At 34.6% G+C, this 21,411-nt stretch overlaps 4 protein-coding genes and 1 pseudogene across 6 annotated transcripts; 2 read left to right on the top strand and 3 right to left on the bottom strand.

Annotated features, from left to right (window-relative positions):
• The first annotated feature begins 3,235 nt into the window (after positions 1–3,235).
• LOC130982363 (uncharacterized oxidoreductase At4g09670) lies at positions 3,236–5,223 on the top strand. 2 transcript variants are annotated; one of them, XM_057906338.1, is made up of 2 exons: positions 3,236–3,767; positions 4,434–5,223. In XM_057906338.1, the coding sequence occupies exons 1-2, from the start codon at positions 3,303–3,305 to the stop codon at positions 5,052–5,054; spliced, it is 1,086 nt and encodes a 361-aa protein (XP_057762321.1). In that variant the 5' UTR covers positions 3,236–3,302; the 3' UTR covers positions 5,055–5,223. The 2 variants fall into 2 exon arrangements, with proteins under 2 accessions (XP_057762321.1, XP_057762322.1); XM_057906339.1 differs by having other exon boundaries at positions 4,440–5,223.
• Positions 5,224–6,028: 805 nt separating this feature from the next.
• Positions 6,029–8,690, bottom strand: LOC130979557 (laccase-15-like). Its single transcript, XM_057903018.1, has 6 exons — positions 8,583–8,690; positions 8,260–8,411; positions 7,896–8,134; positions 7,688–7,816; positions 6,635–7,591; positions 6,029–6,159 (listed from the first exon to the last, which is right to left on the bottom strand). Exons 1-6 carry the CDS (start codon positions 8,688–8,690, stop codon positions 6,029–6,031), a joined length of 1,716 nt encoding a protein of 571 aa, XP_057759001.1.
• A 2,322-nt stretch (positions 8,691–11,012) lies between these two features.
• On the bottom strand, positions 11,013–13,471 carry LOC130981801 (uncharacterized). Of its 2 annotated transcripts, none has more exons than XM_057905509.1 (4): positions 13,011–13,471; positions 11,738–11,925; positions 11,363–11,487; positions 11,013–11,210 (listed from the first exon to the last, which is right to left on the bottom strand). In XM_057905509.1, the coding sequence occupies exons 1-4, from the start codon at positions 13,205–13,207 to the stop codon at positions 11,139–11,141; spliced, it is 582 nt and encodes a 193-aa protein (XP_057761492.1). In that variant the 5' UTR covers positions 13,208–13,471; the 3' UTR covers positions 11,013–11,138. The 2 variants fall into 2 exon arrangements, with proteins under 2 accessions (XP_057761492.1, XP_057761491.1); XM_057905508.1 differs by having other exon boundaries at positions 11,738–11,963.
• A 445-nt stretch (positions 13,472–13,916) lies between these two features.
• On the bottom strand, positions 13,917–16,378 carry LOC130981800 (uncharacterized oxidoreductase At4g09670-like; annotated as a pseudogene).
• Positions 16,379–19,595: 3,217 nt separating this feature from the next.
• On the top strand, positions 19,596–21,341 carry LOC130981579 (uncharacterized). Its single transcript, XM_057905161.1, has 3 exons — positions 19,596–19,790; positions 20,867–20,926; positions 21,042–21,341. Exons 1-3 carry the CDS (start codon positions 19,596–19,598, stop codon positions 21,339–21,341), a joined length of 555 nt encoding a protein of 184 aa, XP_057761144.1.
• The last annotated feature ends 70 nt before the right edge of the window (positions 21,342–21,411 follow it).

The raw sequence follows: 21,411 nt of genomic DNA on the forward strand, positions 1-21,411 counted from the left end.
CGCAACAATCAAACTAAAAGTCATGTGCACTAATGTAAATAATACTGACACTAACAACATGGGATATAATCTAAATAACTCTAAGACTAGCAAGATGCGCACTAATGTAGATAATGCTAACACTAACAACATGCATACTAATGGTGTCCTGTCTGAGACGAGCCTGCAACCTGTGGGCAACTACGTCGCGTGTGTCCAGGTTGGCGACATAGGCCGCACCTCTTTGGCCGATTCGGATCCGCCTCGTCCATATTCGTCCGTATCCTAGTGGATCTAGGACGACCCTCTCTGGCACGCCTCATGGCAGGGTCTGGAATCACTGTGGGCCCGTCGTAAGGTGGCCAGAAGCCCTCCGGGATGGGAGGTGTGAATCCCATCCGATACACATTGAAGACCGAGCTAATCTGATAGACGCTGTGAACGTAAGAGGTCCAGGTGACCCGTGAGTATGCACAGCACGCAAGTGCGTGCTGACACGGGAAATGAAGAGCCTGGAAGTACCCGCAGTCACATGTCCGAGAGGCAAGTGATACTCTGTAAGTACCCAAGGAGAAAGAACCAGTCGGAGTAGTCTCTGCTACAGTGAACTCGGAGTTATCCCGGTCATACAGCGTCACCGTGAAGCACCTGGCCGTCTTCATGTTGGCCTCAATACACTTCACCAGATGCTGACTGAATTGTTGTCCTGTTCCCATCTGGGCCTCAGCCTCTCTCCCCTTGCGAACAAACAGTTCCGCAAGCCTACAATATGTTGCCTTCACCAGGGATGCTACAGGGAGATTTCTGACCCCCTTCAGGATGGAGTTCACACACTCGGAGATGTTCGTCGTCATGTGACCGAATCTCCGCCCCTCATCACGATGCTGAGTCCACAACGAGTAATCAATCCGGTTCGCCCAGTCACACATCGCCGGATCTTCAGATCGAAGGATATCAAACCAGTAATCAAATTCAACCTCGGTCTTCGCATACGCCGCGTTCACTAGTAGCCTCCTAGCGTCTTTGCCCTTGAAGGTTAGGGCAAAATTAGCCGCTACGTGTCGTATGCAGAATGCACGGTACGCAGATGGCGGTAGCCAACCGCCGTCAGGAGCCTCGAGCGCAGCCTTGATGCCGTTGTGCCTGTCCGATATAACCAGCAGACCGGGCTGCGGGGTCACGTGCTGTCGAAGGTGCGAGAGAAAGAATGTCCAGGATTCCGCATTCTCACCCTCTACTAGTGCGAATGCCACAGGTAGAATGTTGGAGTTCCCATCCTGTGCAATCGCGATGAGCAACGTTCCCCCATACTTCCCATACAAATGTGTGCCATCAATGCTGATTAGCGGCTTGCAATGACGGAATGCCTCGATGCAGGGCGGGAAAGTCCAGAAAAGTCTGTGGAAGTACGCTTGAGATTCGTCCACCTGTCCTCCAACTCGAACCGGGCTCGTCTTCAGGACCGCAACACTCCCAGGCATCGTCAGCTGGACACCCAAGACCCACCTAGGCAGGTCGTTGTAGGACTCATCCCAGTCACCGTATATGAGGGCAATAGATTTTTGCTTCGCCATCCAAACCCTTCGGTAAGTCGGCCTAAAACCATAGTGCGCTGCCGTGGCGTTCAGGAGCACCTTGATGCTCACGGATGCATCGGCCCTAACCATTGGCATAATGAACGCCGAAATCACATGATAATCCAAACTCCTGTGGTCACTTGAGATGGATGTGGCCAGGCAAGTGTGAGGTCCATTGTACCGTTTGACCTCCCAAATGCCCTTGCGCTTCCGGAGACTCAGTCGAATCAACCATGTGCACCCATTCCCAAACTCGGAACACTTGCCCACATACCGGCGGTGATCGGACTCCACCACCTTGTACTGTACCCCTCGCCGGATGCTGTAAGTCTTCACACTTAAAAGGGCCTCATCTTTATCCTGGAATTGCTGACCAACCTGGAACTCTGTCAGACCAGTACTCCCTTCCGCATCTCTAGCTCCGAATCCAACAGCGTGACCTAAAACCCCCTCATGTCTCATGGCGTCCAAGTCCAACGAGGAAAAATGTGGTGGATACTGCTGTGTGCTAGAGCTAGAACCACCTACCTCCAATGCAGGCCCAGTCGCTCCAATATCATCAGCGCTATCATCGTCAATCATATCCGGCTCGACGTCATCCTCGTCTTCATCGTCCAAAAAACCGTCTCCTACACCAACAGGTGCAACTCCCACTAAAGCGTTCGGCAAATTTTCCCTTTCCACTACCTCGTCGCCTTCGGTGGCATTGAGGTCAACAGCAAAAGATGGGGAGGCGACATGTTCGACCACTGGTTCGTACACAGGGACGGACGAGGAAGCAACGGCAGGCCGGGAACTAGAACCTGCTGCATTCGCTATAGTGTTCGTATTCCTGTTCGAACCGCCGGAGCTGGATACAACATAAGCCAGCCGGGCCAACAACTCCGGTGTCCTCACCTCCGGAAACTGCCGCCGACAGAGAAACATTACTTGCAAGTCCGCATCATTATTAATTGTGAAGCAATCATACTTCACCGTATTCTGTAGCACCGTGACTGGAATGCAATAGAAAAACTTCTTTACCCGCTTCGCACCCTCCAGACCAAGCTTCATTAGTACAGCGCTAACAAGCTCATCGTAACTCGTCGTAGATGTTATGACAATACATAGAGGATTCTTATTTGTGAACTTTACTCCGGAACGAGTTTTTCTATTAACAGATCCTCTGTGGTGCACCAAAACAACAAAACTCTCCTCACTAGCCATCCTACTCCCTCTAATGAGACTAACTCACGTTTGGAACCATATATATACAGTCAGTCTCACACATAGTTCGAACCGGCCTAGTTCGAACTATGATTGGTGTAATTCGAACCAGCCTGGTTCGAATTACATGCACACCTTCTCTCTCTATAATTCGAACCACCTTGGTTCGAATTACCTTCATTCCTAATTCGAACCAGGCTGGTTCGAATTACTAACAAAAAAAAACCCTAATTCGAACTCACCTGGTTCGATTTACTAACAAATAGAGTTCGAACCAACCTGGTTCGAATTATATAAAAATACGATCTGGCTTATTGCTGAAACGATTTTTGCTTTGGCGTATTTACGTAATTTTTTGAGCCAGTTGGCTTATTATGGTTTTTTACCCTATTTTTTATAAGTTAAAAATTTAAAAAATATATATTTATTATTAAAAAATATATAATATTACCAGGGAAGTGAAAACTGGACAGTGGACACAAGTCACTGCTATCCGAAACGTTTCGTTTCGTTTCGTCTTTTCTGAGAGAAACAAAGAAAATGTCAGAAACGCCGGTAATCCGATTCGGCGTGATAGGATGCGCCGACATAGCCCGGAAAGTATCACGCGCCATTAAACTGGCTCCTAACGCCACACTCCACGCCATCGGCAGCCGCTCCATCGACAAGGCCCGGCGCTTCGCCGCCGCCAACGGCTACCCGGAGGACGCCAAGGTGTACGGCTCCTACGAGGAAGTTCTGGACGATCCCGAGGTGGACGCCGTGTACGTTCCTCTGCCGACGAGCCTGCACGTGCGTTGGGCCGTGGTTGCAGCTCAGAAGGGGAAGCACGTGCTGCTTGAGAAGCCCGTGGCCTTGAATGCGTCTCAGTTCGATGAGATCATTCGGGCCTGTGAATCCAGTGGGGTGCAGCTCATGGATGGTACCATGTGGATGCACCACCCTAGGACCAATCAGATGAAGGATTTTCTCTCCGATGCGCACCGTTTTGGCCAGCTCAAATCGGTAATATACGTTACTTCTAGTTTCATTATATTCTCAAATTTTATTTTTATTTATTTGAAATAAACAGCTAGTTTTTAGTGGAAGTAGAAGCGAGATTAATTTTGATAAATGTGTTTTATATTTGATGTGTTGATTGAGATAGTCAAGAGAGTTGTGTGTCAACATATGATGATTATTTGTTGTGTGTAAAAAAAGCTTGTACTAGATACAAAGTAAGCTTGTACTAGATACAAAACATGCGGCTACATCTAAATTATGTTGTTAGGAACTTTTTGGAAGTTTCTATAAGTAGTATAAAAGCCAAAGCAAGGAAGAAAAGTCTCATGTTTAGCTTTTTGTTTGTGTATTTGATCCTTTTGCTTTCTAATGTGTCTCTTAGTTTTGTTTGCTTTGTATTTAGCTTTCTTATTTTGTCTTAGTTAAGGATGTATCTTCATCATTTTCCTGGCGAAGCTTGCAACAGTTAATTTAACATAATATTAAGGTGAAAACTCAGGTGTAATCGACTTCATGTGAAGTTGATTTGACTGATTTGACTAAATTTTCATATAACGTCTCTGAGGTATCAACTTCATCTGAGTTTTCACCTAATATTAAGGAAAATGTTAATGTTTTATATTGCATGTATGCTCTATGTTGATATATGGATCTTTCTGGGTTGCTTAGATTCAGACCTTTTTTACATTTGCTGCTGATCCTGATTTCCTGGAGAACGACATTCGCGCAAAGCCGGATCTTGATGCTCTTGGTTCCCTTGGCGACGAAGGTTGGTATTGTGTTAGGGCAATCCTGTGGGCTGCCAACTATGAATTACCGAAAACTGTAATTGCCTCGCGCAATCCTGTGTTCAACAAAGCAGGGGTGATAATGGCTTGTGGCGCATCGCTGCACTGGGAAGACGGGAAAGTGGCAACCTTCTATTGCTCCTTCATGGCCAACTTGGCAATGGACATAACTGCCGTTGGAACAAAAGGAACTCTGCATGTTCATGACTTTATCATCCCTTATGAAGAGAAAGAGGCATCGTTTTATGCAGCTTCTGAGTCAGGTTTTGATGACCTTGTGACAAAATGGGCTTCTCAGCCAAGCAAGCATACAGTAAACACTGATCTCCCTCAGGAGGTTCTTATGGTAAGAGAGTTTTCGCAGTTGGTGACCGAAATCAAATTCAAGAACTCGAAACCTGAGATGAAGTGGCCAACAATTAGTAGGAAAACACAGCTGGTCTTAGATGCTGTGAAGGCTTCAATTGAAAAGGGCTTTGAGCCTGTTCAAATTGAAGAATGAAGGAGCTTGTACCTTGCTGCTTAAGTCACGCTTATTTTTTCCTTCATTCTGTTCAAGACATTGCAAAAATCTGTTCTTAAAAACATTGTGAACTCGTTGCTTGTGTATTTCAATGGTGGTGATGGTGAATGAACACAACTTTCATTGTTTACTGTTTTCATTTTAGGAATCTCAGTTTCCTATATCAACAACTAGTTTTAAGAGTTCAGCATCTATGTGAAGAGATTGAAAAAACTAATTTTGATATTGTTTTACACTGAAAATAATGCTTTTTTCTTGTAACAACTTATTACATTTTGCCTTCATTTATGACTGGATCCTGTAGCTCTTGCTCAATTTAGAGAATTGGCGATTTGATCTACTCAAAAAGTTAAAAATGATGGTATATATATGAATTGGTGTGTGCTGCACTGCTGCACCATAATTATCTTGTTGCTTTACAGAACAGGTCATAAATAATTTGTCATGTAGAACTCGGGGTGACAATGAGGCGGGTTTTTACCCTTCCCGACCCTGTTTCACCCAACAATAATAATTCACATCAAATTTGCTCTACTCCTACCTGTAGCTAGTAAAAAATTGATCCCTAATCTGTTTCTTCGGAAACTCGTCCACCCTCTATAATTATTCAATCCAATAAATAAAATTAAATTTCAAAATTATATAACTCTTAACACATACATAATATAAATTAAAGTAAAAATTTAAATATAATACAATATTAATAATTATTTTATTAATTATTTTATATATATTATATATTAAAATTATATATATTTATATATATACTGGGCAGGTAAGAGCGGGTATTACTTAAACCCGTCCCACCCCGCTCAAGATCTTGTTCCATTAAAAATCCGTTCCGAGCGAGTAGGGGCGAGTGGATACAAGGGGAGGAAGTTTAGGTGACTATTTTTTGTTTGCTCCCTATTTTTGCATAAAAGAAAGTAAGAGCCCTAAATGGCAATAATTCTTCAACAAGGAGGCAGATCTGGAGGTGGAGGAAGTAAACTTTCATCGCATCCTTCTCCATTCTTCACAATGAACACAGTTTCCATTCCCCAAGTCAGGTGCCGTTCTAAGTGGCAATGCACAAACCACACTCCTAAATTCATCAATACAAGTGTTCAACCAACAATTAGTTTCAGTTCTCAACATAGGTGTAGAAAAAAAAAAATAGATAAGAGCAATTAAAATTGAATTGTGTTTCATATACATATTTTGTTTCATAAATTGAACTAACTTGCTAATTGTTACTCTCTTTTCTTTCTAATAGATAGCACATAAACTAACTGGGATTTTTTAAAAAATAAATTGATTATTTACTGATATATGCTTTTATAAAAATATTTGCTAATTTTTTCTTGTTAACACTACTAACGAGATACATGTATTATAGCTTTTGAAGTTATTACAATCAATCAAATAGTAACAAAAAAGGAAAAAAAATGTAGATATTTTTAAATAAGCATATGAGTAAGTAATAAATCTGTTTTATTTGTTTAACAAAAAATCCAAAATAATGAAACTAATAAAATTATTTCACATTAAACCAAAACAAGTTATTTCATGAAACATACCTGGGTTACCAGCTCTGTACCTTATGGTAGCCCAACCATTTATAGGCACAAGAACTGTGTTCCTAAGAGGAGGGTCAATTAGATTGTATGTCTTTGGATCCTCATACTCATCAAAATTTCCAAATCCACGTCCAACAATGTAGAAGCTAGTTCCATGTATATGCATAGGATGATCTATCCCAGCAACCAAGTTTGTCCCTTGAAACACAATTTCCACTGTTGAATCATACTCTATAACTCTAGCCATGGTTCTTCTCTTTGGTATCTCTAGTATCATTGGCAAATACTCTGCAGTGAAGTTGAATACCAAAGGAGGAAAACTAGGGAAATTATTACTGTAGACACCATTTAAGTAGTAATAATATGCATCCAAGATGGAAATGTTTGGTAACTCAAAGGATATGTTGTTCATGCTAGCTGCTAAACGTGTTCCATTTGGCCCTTCACATGTTTGTGAAAATGTCTGGCCTTCAGGGCATGGGAATGTGTTGATAGAAATAGTGCTAATGATTCGAGTTGTGATTATTGTTGGGACTTTATGAGGGTATGTCTCAGGTTTGCCTCTAAGGCTTCCTAAGAAATCAAAAGCTGCATTTGTGTCATTGTAGTAAGGAAGACAAGGTAATGGAGGTGATGAAGTTGGAATGTAATATCCATTGTAGTGGATTCTAGCTGTGGTTGTGGTGTTATCAAAAGGAAGAATAGAGGAACTTGAATATGCTCTTGCAGCCATGTAGTAGTGATCAGGTTCTTGATTTGCATGCAACAAAACATCAAGTGATTGTCCTGGAGCTATGCATATGAAGTCTCTTGTTAATGGCTCGGTGTAGGCGGCATCAGCACCAACAACAGTGAGACTGTGTTTGTAAACAGAGAAAAAGAGAACCACATTCATTGCAGCATTCACAATCCTCAGCAGATAAGTCTTGCCAAAATCTACATTAAACTTGAATGTTTCTGTGAAAAAACAAAAAGAATTGATGCAGTTAGAGATTCTAAAATCAAAGAACATTTGAGCATGCTTGAAATGAAATCTTCATGCATACAGCATACCTTCTCTTGAGCAAGGAAAAAAGTCACCAGGTTGACCATTGATAGTGAGAGCATCAGAATTAATAGGGCTTCCTCCACTTATAACAAATTGTTCATAAACATCCTTGATTTCACTCTTCCACCATTCTCCTATCACAAATAAGTAAATAAATAAATTGAAAAACATTGAAAGGTAATTGGATAACTATATAGAGGATGGATTACATACCAAATACAATAGGAACCTCTGCATAAGGCTTGGGAAAAGGGTAGGATGTTCTTGGATACACAAAGATAGGTCCATGGACAGTGGCTCTTGCCCAATCACTATGTGCATGCCACCATAATGTCCCTTGTTCAAAAGAAAAAATCACCTTTTGCCTGAATTTCATTCCTGGTTGGATAGGGCATTGTGTGATGTATTCAGGGCCATCTGACCATGGATTTCTTGGCTGCTTCACTCCATGCCTGCTCAAGAAACCGGTTATTATGTGCTAAATGCAACTATTTCTTTTTGATACATATAAATCGTTAATGAACTACATTTCCTAAATGATACATGAGAACACTCTTAGTTAAGAGATCAATAATACCAGTGCAAAGTGATGTTGAATTCCCCCTTGTTATAGACATTGACATATACTGTTTCACCTGTGTAGGCTTTAATAATTGGCCCTGGAAATCTTCCATTCACAGTCAACAATGTTTTGGTGCAGCATAGTCTTGTGTACTTAGCTTCTCTCACCTGCAAAATTCATCAAATTAGTTATTATTTAGTTGTTTACTATGCTCTAAACTCTAGTGTTACAAATCAAAGGCCATGGTACTCAGCATGCAATCTCATGCATAATCTTGGGAATTATGGTAAGTTTGCAAATTAAATGGTAACAATGAATTATGATGTGGTGAAACTCACAACAAAATGGTACTCTCTTGGCCTTTGGGAATTGATACCAACAATGAAGAAAAAACTCCAAAGAATTTGTAGGAAGATAGTTTTCTTCCCAAGCAACAACATTTTCATGACAGAAAATAAATGTTTAACTCCTGCTAGATGTCATTGCCATCATGCCATGGAGACATTTAATAGGAAGAAGATCATTGATCCTTTACTTTTGAAATTTTCTTTACCTTAAATAAATAAGATGTAACCTTACTTGCTGTTAACAACAAAATACTACAATACATGAAGAATATGCATGTTAATAGAAATGTATCATAATCACGTTGGTTACTAGATGAATTAAAATGTAGTAGTATTACTAATTTATTTTAAGGTCAATAAACATCATTCTAGCAAAATTTCTAGCTGTCTAACATTTTGTCAAACCAGAATATCTTAATCTGGATAAGAGTGTGTGTGTTAACTATTACAATAGAGGAAAAGAATCATTCTAACAAAATGCTTTTACACCATGTGGAATTAAGTGTGTTATCTATTTCTTTCTTTAGCTAGGATTTTACACTACTACATTAAACTTGTGGAATTAAAAGTGTTTGAAAGAATTTATGAATTACTTCCTGAATATGAAGTATATGGGTATGGATTGAATTTGTTTATGTTAAAAAAAAAAGAAAAGAAAAATGGGGATTGCTCTTTTCTATTTTGTTGGACATTTCATTAATTTTACAATGAATCATTTTAACAAGTAGTACACTCTTTGTTGATTGAGTTATTGTTCTCTCAACTGCCATAGTTACCATACTCAAATATTGAATAATGTTACCTTTTTAGTGCTTCAACTGAATTATTGGTTTTATACTTGCTATGGTGTATAGGTGGTGAATTTGCAATAGTCAGTAGAAGATATATTCTTTTCAATGAGTAATGTAATTTTGGACATAACTACGAGTTGTTTTTAGAGTAAAGATTGTAAAAGTAGAACTCTTAGCATTGGATTAAAATTGATCTTAGACACCAAAAAAAAAAATTTGATCTAAAATTGCAATGTCAATTTCACTTTTTTTATTTTTTATTTTTTTATATTATGAACTAACATTCATGTGGTAGGTAGTGTCAGTCAACGGTTCCCACATTCGCTTGCACCATTTCAATATAAGGCACTAATTTCATTTGAGTTTTTTTTTTTTATTGATATAAACGACTAATTTAATTCGTTAACATGGCATGAAATATCAAAATTGAAAGAACTTCTGAATTATTTCCCATATTTACGTTCCTACAACTAAGGTAGATGGTTATCATTGGTATTTGTTTATATTTAAAGAAAAAAAAACGATGTAGATTGATCCTTTATTAATGAATTTATCTCAAAAATATAGTAGCCTCTGTCTTTAATGAATAAGTGGATTAATTAATTCACCATTTCACCATTTGTTTCTTCAATGTATATAATAATAACAAATGTGATTTTTGTAGAGAGATAGCTACTTAAATCTTAATCAGTGGTATTAGGTTTAAATCTCATAATTTTAAAACTTAGCTTATGATATTTTAATATACAAAGAAAGATATTATAAGTTTATAAGTTATAACGAAAAAAGATCTCTCGTATCTGAAATATTTGGTAACAAAAAAATTAACAAAAAACAACCAAAAATTGTTTTATTTAATATTTATTAATTGTTGTAAACTTATAATAATTAATTGATGATAAATAAGATAAATTCTTGCGTTTTTTTCCCCTAGCATTACCGTTTGTTAGTATACATTACATATTAACCTCAACTCAAGGATCAATCCTATGATTTTTGTTAAAAAAAAGAACAACACAAGAAGACGCCCTTAAAGGCTTAGGGCTTGTTTGGGTGAGCTTTTAAAAAAAGATCTTTTTTTAAAAGATCTTATAGAGAAGTAAAAGTAATTTTATATTAGAATATCTCATGCAAAAAGATCTTTTTATCTATCAATTATGTTTGGGTATAATAATATAAAAATACTTTTTTGTTTATTTATTACATGAAAAACATCTTTTTTTTAAGAAAAAAAGATCTTTTAAAAAAAGATGTAAATTACAGTTTCTCAAAAAAGATATTTTTTTATTTTCTAGTGCTTTTACTTTTACTACTAGAAATTTGTCAAACACGCTAAAAAATAAAAAAGATTTTTTTTATTAAAAAAATATCTTTTTTTAATAAAATAATGGCGCCCAAACAAACACTTAAACAATATGATTAGCCAGCTAATTCCTTAGCTAAAGAGACTAGAAATATCCCTGGCAGGGTGTGGAAACATGCAGATTTTATTAGTGAGCTGTTGATTCTGGACTTAGTTTGGTATTAAAAGAGGTTTTCATACCAAAAAAGGAACAAAGAACAAAGAATACAAAGTGCATATCATATGGAGTACAAAAGAAATTTAATAACAAATTGAAAACGAGAAAAACATAAAAAGTACTACTAAACAGATACGGTAAGCAATAATAATAATAATAGCAGAAAGAAATTGCTTAGGCTGTAAATACTAAATATACAAATCTAAAAACCAAGCCTTATATCAAATGCATGGCTCTTATTTTTCTCGGTTTGCCATGTACGTTAAATAAATGGTCCACACATATGCACAGGAACTATTCAGCAGTGGCTGCAGCAATTGTAAAAGCAATACCAAACCATTAGCATATCAGCAAGAAAAATAGTGACTGAATTGAAGCTATATATCAATTAAAAATCCCAGAAAAGCAAAAGAAACATAGAAGTTATTAACAAAGGCTAACTTCATCCGCCTTTACGAACCTGTAAATGGACTGGAGCGAATTTGAAAGTAACAAAATCGCATGCAGGCCAGAACATAGCACCACCTATCATCGTCGGAAGTAGATCTCGCTTCAACCTGGTAATAATTTGAGGCACACTTTCACCTGAAATTGACATAGTAACTAAGTTTCGAATAAAAATGTAAAAGCCAGAAAGAGGCTATAGAGAAATATTGAGAACTAGCACAGAAATTAAAATGGCTAGAAAGAGACATGGAAAGTTGGAAACTGGTAAACAGACCCATATATGAGACTCAAACAATTTGATAGCAAATAAGGTCAGTGAACAATCTCATAAACTTGTATAGTTGAAGATTTATATAAGGTCAACATTTATAATGTTAATAATAATCACCTTGTACAGCACCATTATAAGTGAAGAAAACAGTATTGATGACAGGACCAAATACAGCCTGCCCCATGAAAATCTTCTTCAAGGTTGCGGAAACATCTCTTTTAGGTAAAATTTTGGACAGATGATTGAACCACAAATGCTGTGATGGCCCCAGGATTAGCAGCCCATATACTGCCATTCTAAATGTCCTTTTAAAATCATATGAAGCAGAAGAAGATGAAATCATCTAACAAATTTATAAACCAGTATGTTAGTGAAGATACAAATGCCACAGCAAAGATAGTATAGTTAAAATAACGGGCAATTTTTAACTGACAACCATGCTGTTAAAAATAAATAGAGTGCATTCCTAGACCATGGTTAGAAATTGAAAAATAGTGATAAAAATATAAATTCAATGAAGAATAAATCATGCAATGCTCTCACAGTCCATATCTTTCAACAAATTATTTCAGATACCAGCTCAACAATGTGTAAGGCTATACCACAATCAATTGAGTTAAAAAGAGTAGTAACTAACTTGGTGATTTCTATCTGACTTTAATAATCATTCACTATGAAGATATTAACATAAGAACCAGAAGATTATCAAAGGATCAAATTGGTAAAGCAAACAGAGGTTATCATAGTGTCATACTCTTGGATTTATTTTAAAAATAAAAATAAAAAAATCTTGCATAAACAAAAATGGTGTGATACAACGAACAGGCCTGCAAATTTAAGATGTAAAAGTTTGAAGTTGAATACAAACACAGTCAGGGATCCATAACACTAGTATTTTTCTCAAGCACAAAACAACCAAATACCAACCTCAAAATCTCAAAACAGAACGAAATTCATCTTTGCAATTCTGCTAATAACAGCTACAACCCGCAGAGGATAAGATAGTATAAAAACTACAAAAATGGTATTTGTACATCAAAATCAGCCACTAAAATCAACCATCAATGTATTTGTACATAAATACATGTGTGGTTTAATTTATTTTCAATGTGTATTTATATTCCAACATGTATTTTATATTGGTGGCTGACTTTAGTGGCTGATTCTGGTATACACATAGCATAGCCTATAAAACTAATACCTTTTCACGCCTCCTAACTAAGTCATCAAATAAATACACACATGAGCTAATTAAGCAACATAATGTTGCTAAGAAACTAGACAAGTTACCAGAAACAATGATCAATAGTAATACTTGTTCTTGAATAATGTTAAATAACAAACAGAGTAAAGAAATTTGAAGGTAAAATGAGTATGTGAAGAGTATTACCTGAGAAGTGAAGTCAGAGGCAGTGAAAATAAAAGAAGAGGTAAGGCACTTAGTGACAATGGGGTGTTCTTCAAGCTTACGAAGGTACCAACCCACAAACCCAAACTTGGCAGCAGAAGAAGAAGAAGAAGAAGAACAAAAGGAAGCTTTGTGGATGATACGGTCATAAGGTCGAACAGCTGGTGGGCAAGGTGCATGGAACGGCGTCTGTTTACCGTTTAGTAGGAAGCGTTTGGTAATGTTTCGCGACATCGACATCATCATTATGCTGTGTTGTGTTTTTTTACGGCGTCAGCAACAACAACAAAATCAATTCCAGAAACAAATGTCGTTGCTCATGCCATTGCCATGTGATGAAGGAGGAAAGGAACCTACTCCAAAGTCCAAACTTCCCCTTCCTCTGCTTTCCTTTCGCAAAGTTAGTTAGTTAGTTAGGTTTTTTTTCATAACTTAGCCTTTTCTTTCTTTCTTTCTTTTTTTTTTTCTTTTTCCATGAAGAGTGAATACCGGAAAGTAAATCTTTTTTATGACTTCCACTCAGTGAGTTAACTATTCAGTCAACCCAAATTTATTGTAAGAAAGTAAATACTTAATAGACAAGACTTTGGTTTGGGCCTATAACCAAAAAATAGATTGGACTCTGTTAATCTATAACTGTAGTTAAATTAGTTCATTAATTCGTTTAAACAAGTGATTCATCTTATACATGCAACAACCAATTAGTCAATGACCTATTTAGACTTACTGTAAATACTAAATAGTTAAAACTTAGCAACTAAATAAAAAGAGTTGAAGCCAATGAGTTATAGCTCAAATAGCATAGTCTCCTTATACTCAATTAAGAGGTCGCGGATTCGAATCTCCTATCTTTAGTAAAAAAGAAATAAAAATAAAAAGAGTTGAAGCTTGAACAACCAACTTGTATTTGTTGGTGCTTAAGTAACCTACTCGCTTAAGCAAGTGTCGAAAATTCTTGGATATACATTACAAAAACAATATAGCCAAATCTGATAAACCTCTTCAAATAAAGTAACTGAAAGCATAGAAAGATCAACCTGAAGATTGTGATGAAATGAGACTTGGATTTGAGACATTATTATTGTTAACTGATGATAAAAGACAACACTCAAAATTAGGCTAACTAGAGTCACTAATTAATCCTGAATTTGAACAGGCTCAAGACCATTATCAATTGAAGCCTTCACAGCATCCACAACCAGTTGTGTTTTCCTGCTAATAGTTGGCCACGTGTCCTCCGGTTTTGTGTTATTGTACTTAATTTCCCCAACCAAACGTGCAAATTCACTAATCAAAAGTGCCTCTTGAGGGAGATCAGTGTGAACTACATGTTCACTTGGATTTGGAGCCCAGCCAATGGAAAGCTCAACCCAATCAGAGTTTGAGCTTGTTGAAAACTTGGCCTCTTTCTCTTGGTTAGGAATGGCATAATCATGAACACGCAATGACCCTTTTGTTCCCATTGCAACTATGTCCATTGACATGTCCGAGAGAAATGAACAATAGAAGGTTGCTACTTTGTCATCTTCCCAGGATAGAGAAGCAGCACAAGCTAGAATGACACCAGCATCATTGTATGTTTGTGCAATGCTCTTGCTGTTTTAGGTAACTCATAGTTTGAAGCCCAGAGAATTGTGCCTATACAATAGAACCCAATGTCACCAAGTGCACCTAGAGCATCAAGATCTGGCTTCACTCGAATGTCATTCTCTAGAAAGTAAGGAGTAACTCCATAAGAAAAGGTGGAGTGGACCTATTATCATGTAACAAACAAAGAAATCAGTAAGTAAATTTGAACCATATGCACTTACATCGGTTAGTGGTCTTGAAGGATCAAAGATTACTTGCTTGTCAATTTGGTTTCAAAAAATCATACATTCTAACTTCGTCATTCAAAAATCGCATCACAAAAAGATTCATGTCATGTGTCATCAACTAACTCACGAACAAAACATCTATGCAACAAATGTATTTTTCAAGAACCAATTTAAAACATTTGATATCTGTTGAAACTTGAAAGGGTTATGCTATACACCAAAATCAGCCATCAAAGTCAGTAATCAATATAAAATATATGTTGAAATACAAATACACATTGAAAATAAATTAAACCACACATGTATTTATAAACAAATACATTGGTGGCTGATTCTAGTAGCTTATTTTAGTGTACAAATAGCGTTTCTTAACTTGAAACATAAGAAAAATGTTAGGAGGCGATCAAAATTTATTATTTTTTGTCATTATTTAACTATTAACTCAATTTTTTTAGTCTAATTATTTTAGTTTAATAATTTAACAACATATTTTATTTCATACTTTTAAAAAAATAATAAATTCTGATGCACCATTCCTCTAAACATAATATTTTTAAGAAAGATTTTGAATATTAACTCGTACAAAATATATACACACATAAACAAAAAGAGGAAGGTAATTTAAGTGCTTTTTTGGAAAAGTTTCTTTTTTTTTTATATGATAAAGTGTTGTCATTACAGTATACGAAGTCTTGGTATAAAGAATCATATTTCTAAATCATTTTTTTTCTTGGTATAATAAATAGAAGTCAATTTTAAACACAAGACCAGTGGCTATTACTCACAAAATCCACTGCTATAATGGAAAGTCAATTTGATCCATTTTCTTTAAATAATTGAATGGGATTAGTATAATAGAAAGTATAGGTAAAGCATTATTGTTCATAATGTTCATATATATACCGATTGAAGGCGACCAAAGTGATTTGGATCTGAGATGAAGTGAAACATTTTGGTGGTCCTAGGGTGGTGCAGCCACATGGTATCATCCATGAACTGCACACCGTTGGATCTACAAGCCTCCAAGATCTTATCGAGATCGGAAACGCTGAGAGCCACCGGAGTCTCAAGCAGGATATGCTTCTTCCTCTGAGCAGCAAGCACCGCCCACTTCACATGTAAGCTTGTTGGAAGTGGCATGTAACCGCATCAACTTCAGGGTCTTCTACAACCCCTTCGTATGAACCATAAACCTTCATTAACATAAATTAATTAATCATTAGTAACATATAGTCCAATTAGTTACTTAATTAATCGAAGGAATTGATTGAAGAAACCTTAGCATTGGGTGGGAGACCATTGGAGGCTACAAACTTGGTGGCTTTATCGAGGGAGCGGCTTCCGACGGCGACGATGGTGGCGTTGGGAGCGAGAGTTATGGCTCTTGAGACCTTCCTAGCCACGTCAGCGCAACCAACGATTCCAAATCGTACTGGACTTGCTTCTTCTGCCATTGTTGTTGACTTGGTTAGCTTGTTGCTGTGTAGATCTTGCTGCGATAATTATATTTAATCATTTTCACTTCAATCAGTGCTATCTCGCCGAACACGTGTTCTTGTTTCTACAAAAATATCTAATATTTTATCAAAATTCCCACCGGTGCACACAACAAAAATTTCCACCAAAGTAATAACCTAAATATTTATTAATTAACTTTGATTGTATATATTATAGGTTATTAGGTCATGCACTTTTTTCTTTTTATCAAGCCTTCGTACCAGTGACGCAGCCAGAAAAATTTTTAAGTAGGGGCAAAAATATAATAAAATTTAGATAAATGGATATATTTTTTTAGATTTTCACAATACCCAATAAATTAAGAACTAATTCGTTATAAATATGAATTTCATTTAAGAGTCTGTAATTAGCCAATGAGTTGCTACACATACGAGATAAAATTCGAACTCTCAACACTTGTTTAAGCAGACAACGACTGATCACTCGACCAACCCAAATTGATTTAGATATATTTAAAATTTTAAATTATAACTATCTATACATATTGATAAAGACTAAAATTATACACACAATCACTTATTATAATATTTTTAAATAATAAAAAGATAATTTTACACACAATATAATATTCAAAATAATAAAAACAATAATTTATATTGGCTTTCTTTTTATTTTTAACATAATAATAGTATTTTATATATGTTCTTAAAAAATTATTTTATTTTTATTATTTCATATTTAATTGTTAAATCTATTTATTATAGTCTTTATGGTATAAATAATTTTTTAACCAAAATAATTACTATAATTAAGACTATTTTAATAATAATATTAATACATATATTAATATATAATAATATTTTTTATCTTAAATAATTTTTAAAAAATAACTAATAATTTAAGTTGTATTTAATTAAAAAACTAAGTTTCAATTTAATTATCAACTAATTAATTAATATAATAAAATTAATTATCACTAATTTTGAGTTTATTTATGTATTTATTATTATACTAACCCAAATATAATAATAATAATAATAATAATAATAATAATATTATTATTATTATTATTATTATTATATGTTAAGTTTAACAAAAAAATTTAACATAAAACACAAAAAAATCATTTATATTTATTACTTTGAAGTAATATAAGAAGAGACATATATATAAGTATTAGAGTAAAGTATCGTTTTTGTCCCTAACGTTTGGGGTAAATCCTATTTGTGTCCCTAACGTTTAAATCGTCCTATTTGTATCCTTAACGTTTGTAAAAGTAATTCAATGTTATCCTGCTGTCAATTACACATCATGAGCGCTTTAGTTTGAATTTTAAAAATCTCTTATCGAAGTTAGAATACAAATGTCTGGGATATAATCGATGATCTACTCCGAAAAATAGCTCATCAAATGTTGAAACTAATTCCTACAACATTTACATAATTCACTTTTTTAGGGACATAATTGAATCTAAACACAAATAGTGGGTATAATATTAAAATCGAACACATCCAAGTGAGACCTAATTGAGAATGAATACATCCAAGTGAGAATAATTGAAATATATAATCTGATTTGTTAGTATAATTGATAGTAGGATAACATTGAATCATTTTTATAAACATTAAGGATACAAATAGAACAATTTAAACGTTAGGGACACAAATAGGACTTACCCCAAACGTTGGAGACAAAAATGATACTTTACTCTAAGTATTAATATTTTTTTTTTAAATTTTGTGGGGACAAATGCCCCCTCTTCCTTATATGTAGGTCCGTCCCGTACTACATCAGATTTTGTACCTAAATTCTTATTATAACAAAGGTTAGAATAACAAAATATTCTATTAAATAAAATAGAATATTCAATTAAATATATATTAAATATATTTATTTTATTTAATAAAATATTTGTTTTTTAATATTTTTATCATATTAAAAACTTAATTATAAAATTTAATATAATATAAAAATTTAATTAAAAAAATATATATAAAAATTTAATTAAAAATTTAATAAAATTATAAAGATTAATAGTATAATTAAACTTATATTATATATTATTATATAACACACATGCAATTGAGATAAAAAAAAAATTTTACCCAGAAAAATTAATTATTAATCAACCATTATATATTTATATATAAATATATATTATTTAATTTATTTTTATATAATTTTTATATTTTAATATATATTTTATACTAATAATTGATTTAATAATTAATTTTTATGTATTTCTAATATGGTTGATTGAAATAACCTTTCTCACTAAAATGCTTCATTATGTGTTTTTATGAAACATTAATAGGCGAAGTATTTATTATTTTACATTTTTATTTATATTATATTTAAAAAAAAAACAATGTTTCATTATTAATCAATGAAAAATTACTAAATTAAGCAATGTTATTAAATTCTTTGGGTTCCATAATTAATGATGGTAGATTCAAATTTTATAAAATAAAAATTCATTTTTTTATAGTCTCTTTGCTTAATTTTCTTGATAACATAGATGTGTATATATATATAATTAAGTATAAATTGCATGCTGATTATTATACAGTAAAAAAAATTTTCCCGTAGATAAAGGATATCTTCACAAAATGTTTCAATCTCATATTCAAAATTAATTCTAAAAATTCAATGATATAATATTTTTTATATTCTCTATGATCATTATTCCATAATAGTTAGGAATTAGGATTTCATTTTTTTAAGGGAAGAAGAACAAATCAACAAACATTCAAAACAACTCAACATTATTATTCTCACGTAGAAAGGTTAACATAACTTTGATGATAATGCCACGTAGCTGAACACAGTGCCAGCCGGCTAAAGACTCAACCCCATGATGAAAAGTTAACAGCGTACTTATTGAGACATTAATTATATAGTAAGATAATGGGAAAGTATGAGAAAATAATAGAATTATTGTATAATATATACAATGGGATTTAATTGAAATTAAAAAATAATTATAAGTTATTAATTAATTTTGTATTATTTTTAATTAGAAATTTGAAATTAATAGAATTGCTCTTAATTATAGACTCAAATCAACTAATTAGGTTAAAACGAGATTCTCTCTGCGTTATGTCATCCTCGATCAGACGGCTGCCCCATGCGTATCTTTCTACCTCCCAGAGCAGTCCACTGTTCAGCACTGTGTCCTGTTGATCGGCTTCCTCCTTCATCTACGATCAAACAGTCCACCGCCAATAACAACTAACTGGGCAGCGCCGCCATCTCCTCCGCACAGAACGCAGCCGATTTTGACTCCTTCAGAATGACAGAATTGCAAGAAGAACGTGTTTCAAGCGAAGGTCCTCCTTTATGCACATCACATTGTCGAAATTCATTAATGAAGGTCGATATTGTTGAACCTTTAGTTTGTGTAGCCTCTGACGTTTTAGAAAATTTACCATACGAACAAGAAAATTTAGCCGGCGATATCGCAGGCCACGGTCACAACTCGAACAAGGTGAGCAATTATGATCCACAAATTCTGCCATGGATGTTTATTTTGCGTTTAATTTTTATGTGTATTCACAATGTAAATGTGTTCTTTAATTGTATGGTTATTGAAACATGCAATTGTAGTCGATGAGTTGAGATGCAAATAAATTTATGTTTATTTTATATTTAATGATATCATTACATGCATTGAGGATTAGCTGGAATTAATTAATCAGTTCATGTTTATATGATTATATCCACGAAGCATATTTTCGTACGTGTTTTTGTATATGTATGTATGCTCTCTTCATGTTAAATGGCATCTTTATTTGCTAATCATCCTACTATGGACTTATGTGCTTATATGGATGATGGGATAGCATAATTTAATTTTTTGGTATGCTTACATGAATGCATTTTATCTATGGTGTGCGTATGTTATCCCTACATGATGATCATGCAAGTATGTAAAATAGATAACCATAAGGTGATGTAGTGGCTGAATTTGTTGACTAAATTGAAGTGAATGCTACCTGTATTTACAACATGCTAACCATGGGATGCTTATATGAGTGTTGTAATCATGTAATGGTATGTTTATATGCTCACTGGATATTTTTTAGATATATGCTCATATGCTTTCTGAATGTTATTTTAATATTTTTCACGCTTATGGCATTATATGGTTATGTGTTTCCTACATTTGTATAGATTAACCAATTATGAAGTTATTTGAGTGATTTATAATGAAAGATGTGCTTATGTTCTATATTCATCTGATGAAAAGAGTGTGTGCATGTAAATATACAAGAAAAGAATTTTGTGACTGGAGTGAAAAAAGAAGCCATGAAAGGGTGATTAAGGCCCATTAAATAATAGCCAAAATGGAACTAATAATTCCTCATGATTTTCATTGAATTAAAAAAAAAACAAATAATGGGTGGAATTAATTAAATAATACATGAAATGAAAAAAATAATTCTCTTTGCTTAATTTGTAGCTATTGATGTGTTTTCGGTGATTATTTTAGAGATTTTATTGAAATGAATTTTGATAAGGATCTTCATCCTTTTGGTTACTCTGTTTGTTTTGGAATTTTAGGCCACGCAGTTATCGGATGTTACAGATGTTGGAAGTGAAGAGATGGAGCTTAGTGATGAGGTGATGGAGCTTGGTGATTTACCTTTTAATCTTACTTTTGTGTAGTCATAATATTCATGTTTGATTTGATAACTAATGGTAATTAATTTTTCGTTCGGATTAATATAAAATACAGTTACCAGATCATGGTTGCCTACAAGAAGACGAGATACCAAGAGTTGGAATGTGGTTTGCTCAGTTACAGATTGCTCATGACTTTTATGTGACCTATGCAAAGAAAGCTGGATTTGCAACTAAGATAAGGACGACAACATTTGATAAGATCACAAAGGCTCCCATTAACCAAGCTATACACTGTAATCGCGACGGGATCCGCGAGTCACGTGTTAAACCACCAATGCGGAAGTATACGATTTCAGCTGCTGGGTGCAAGGCAAGGATATATATAAAGTTTGATAAAGACGTGCAAGACTGAGTTTTGCTCAAGGTTGACTTGACGCACTCTCACCCCTGTTCACCGAAAAAAATAGTGCACTACCATGGGT

The sequence above is a fragment of the Arachis stenosperma genome, chromosome 5 (genome assembly GCF_014773155.1).
Source record: "Arachis stenosperma cultivar V10309 chromosome 5, arast.V10309.gnm1.PFL2, whole genome shotgun sequence".
Taxonomy (NCBI): domain Eukaryota; kingdom Viridiplantae; phylum Streptophyta; class Magnoliopsida; order Fabales; family Fabaceae; genus Arachis; species Arachis stenosperma.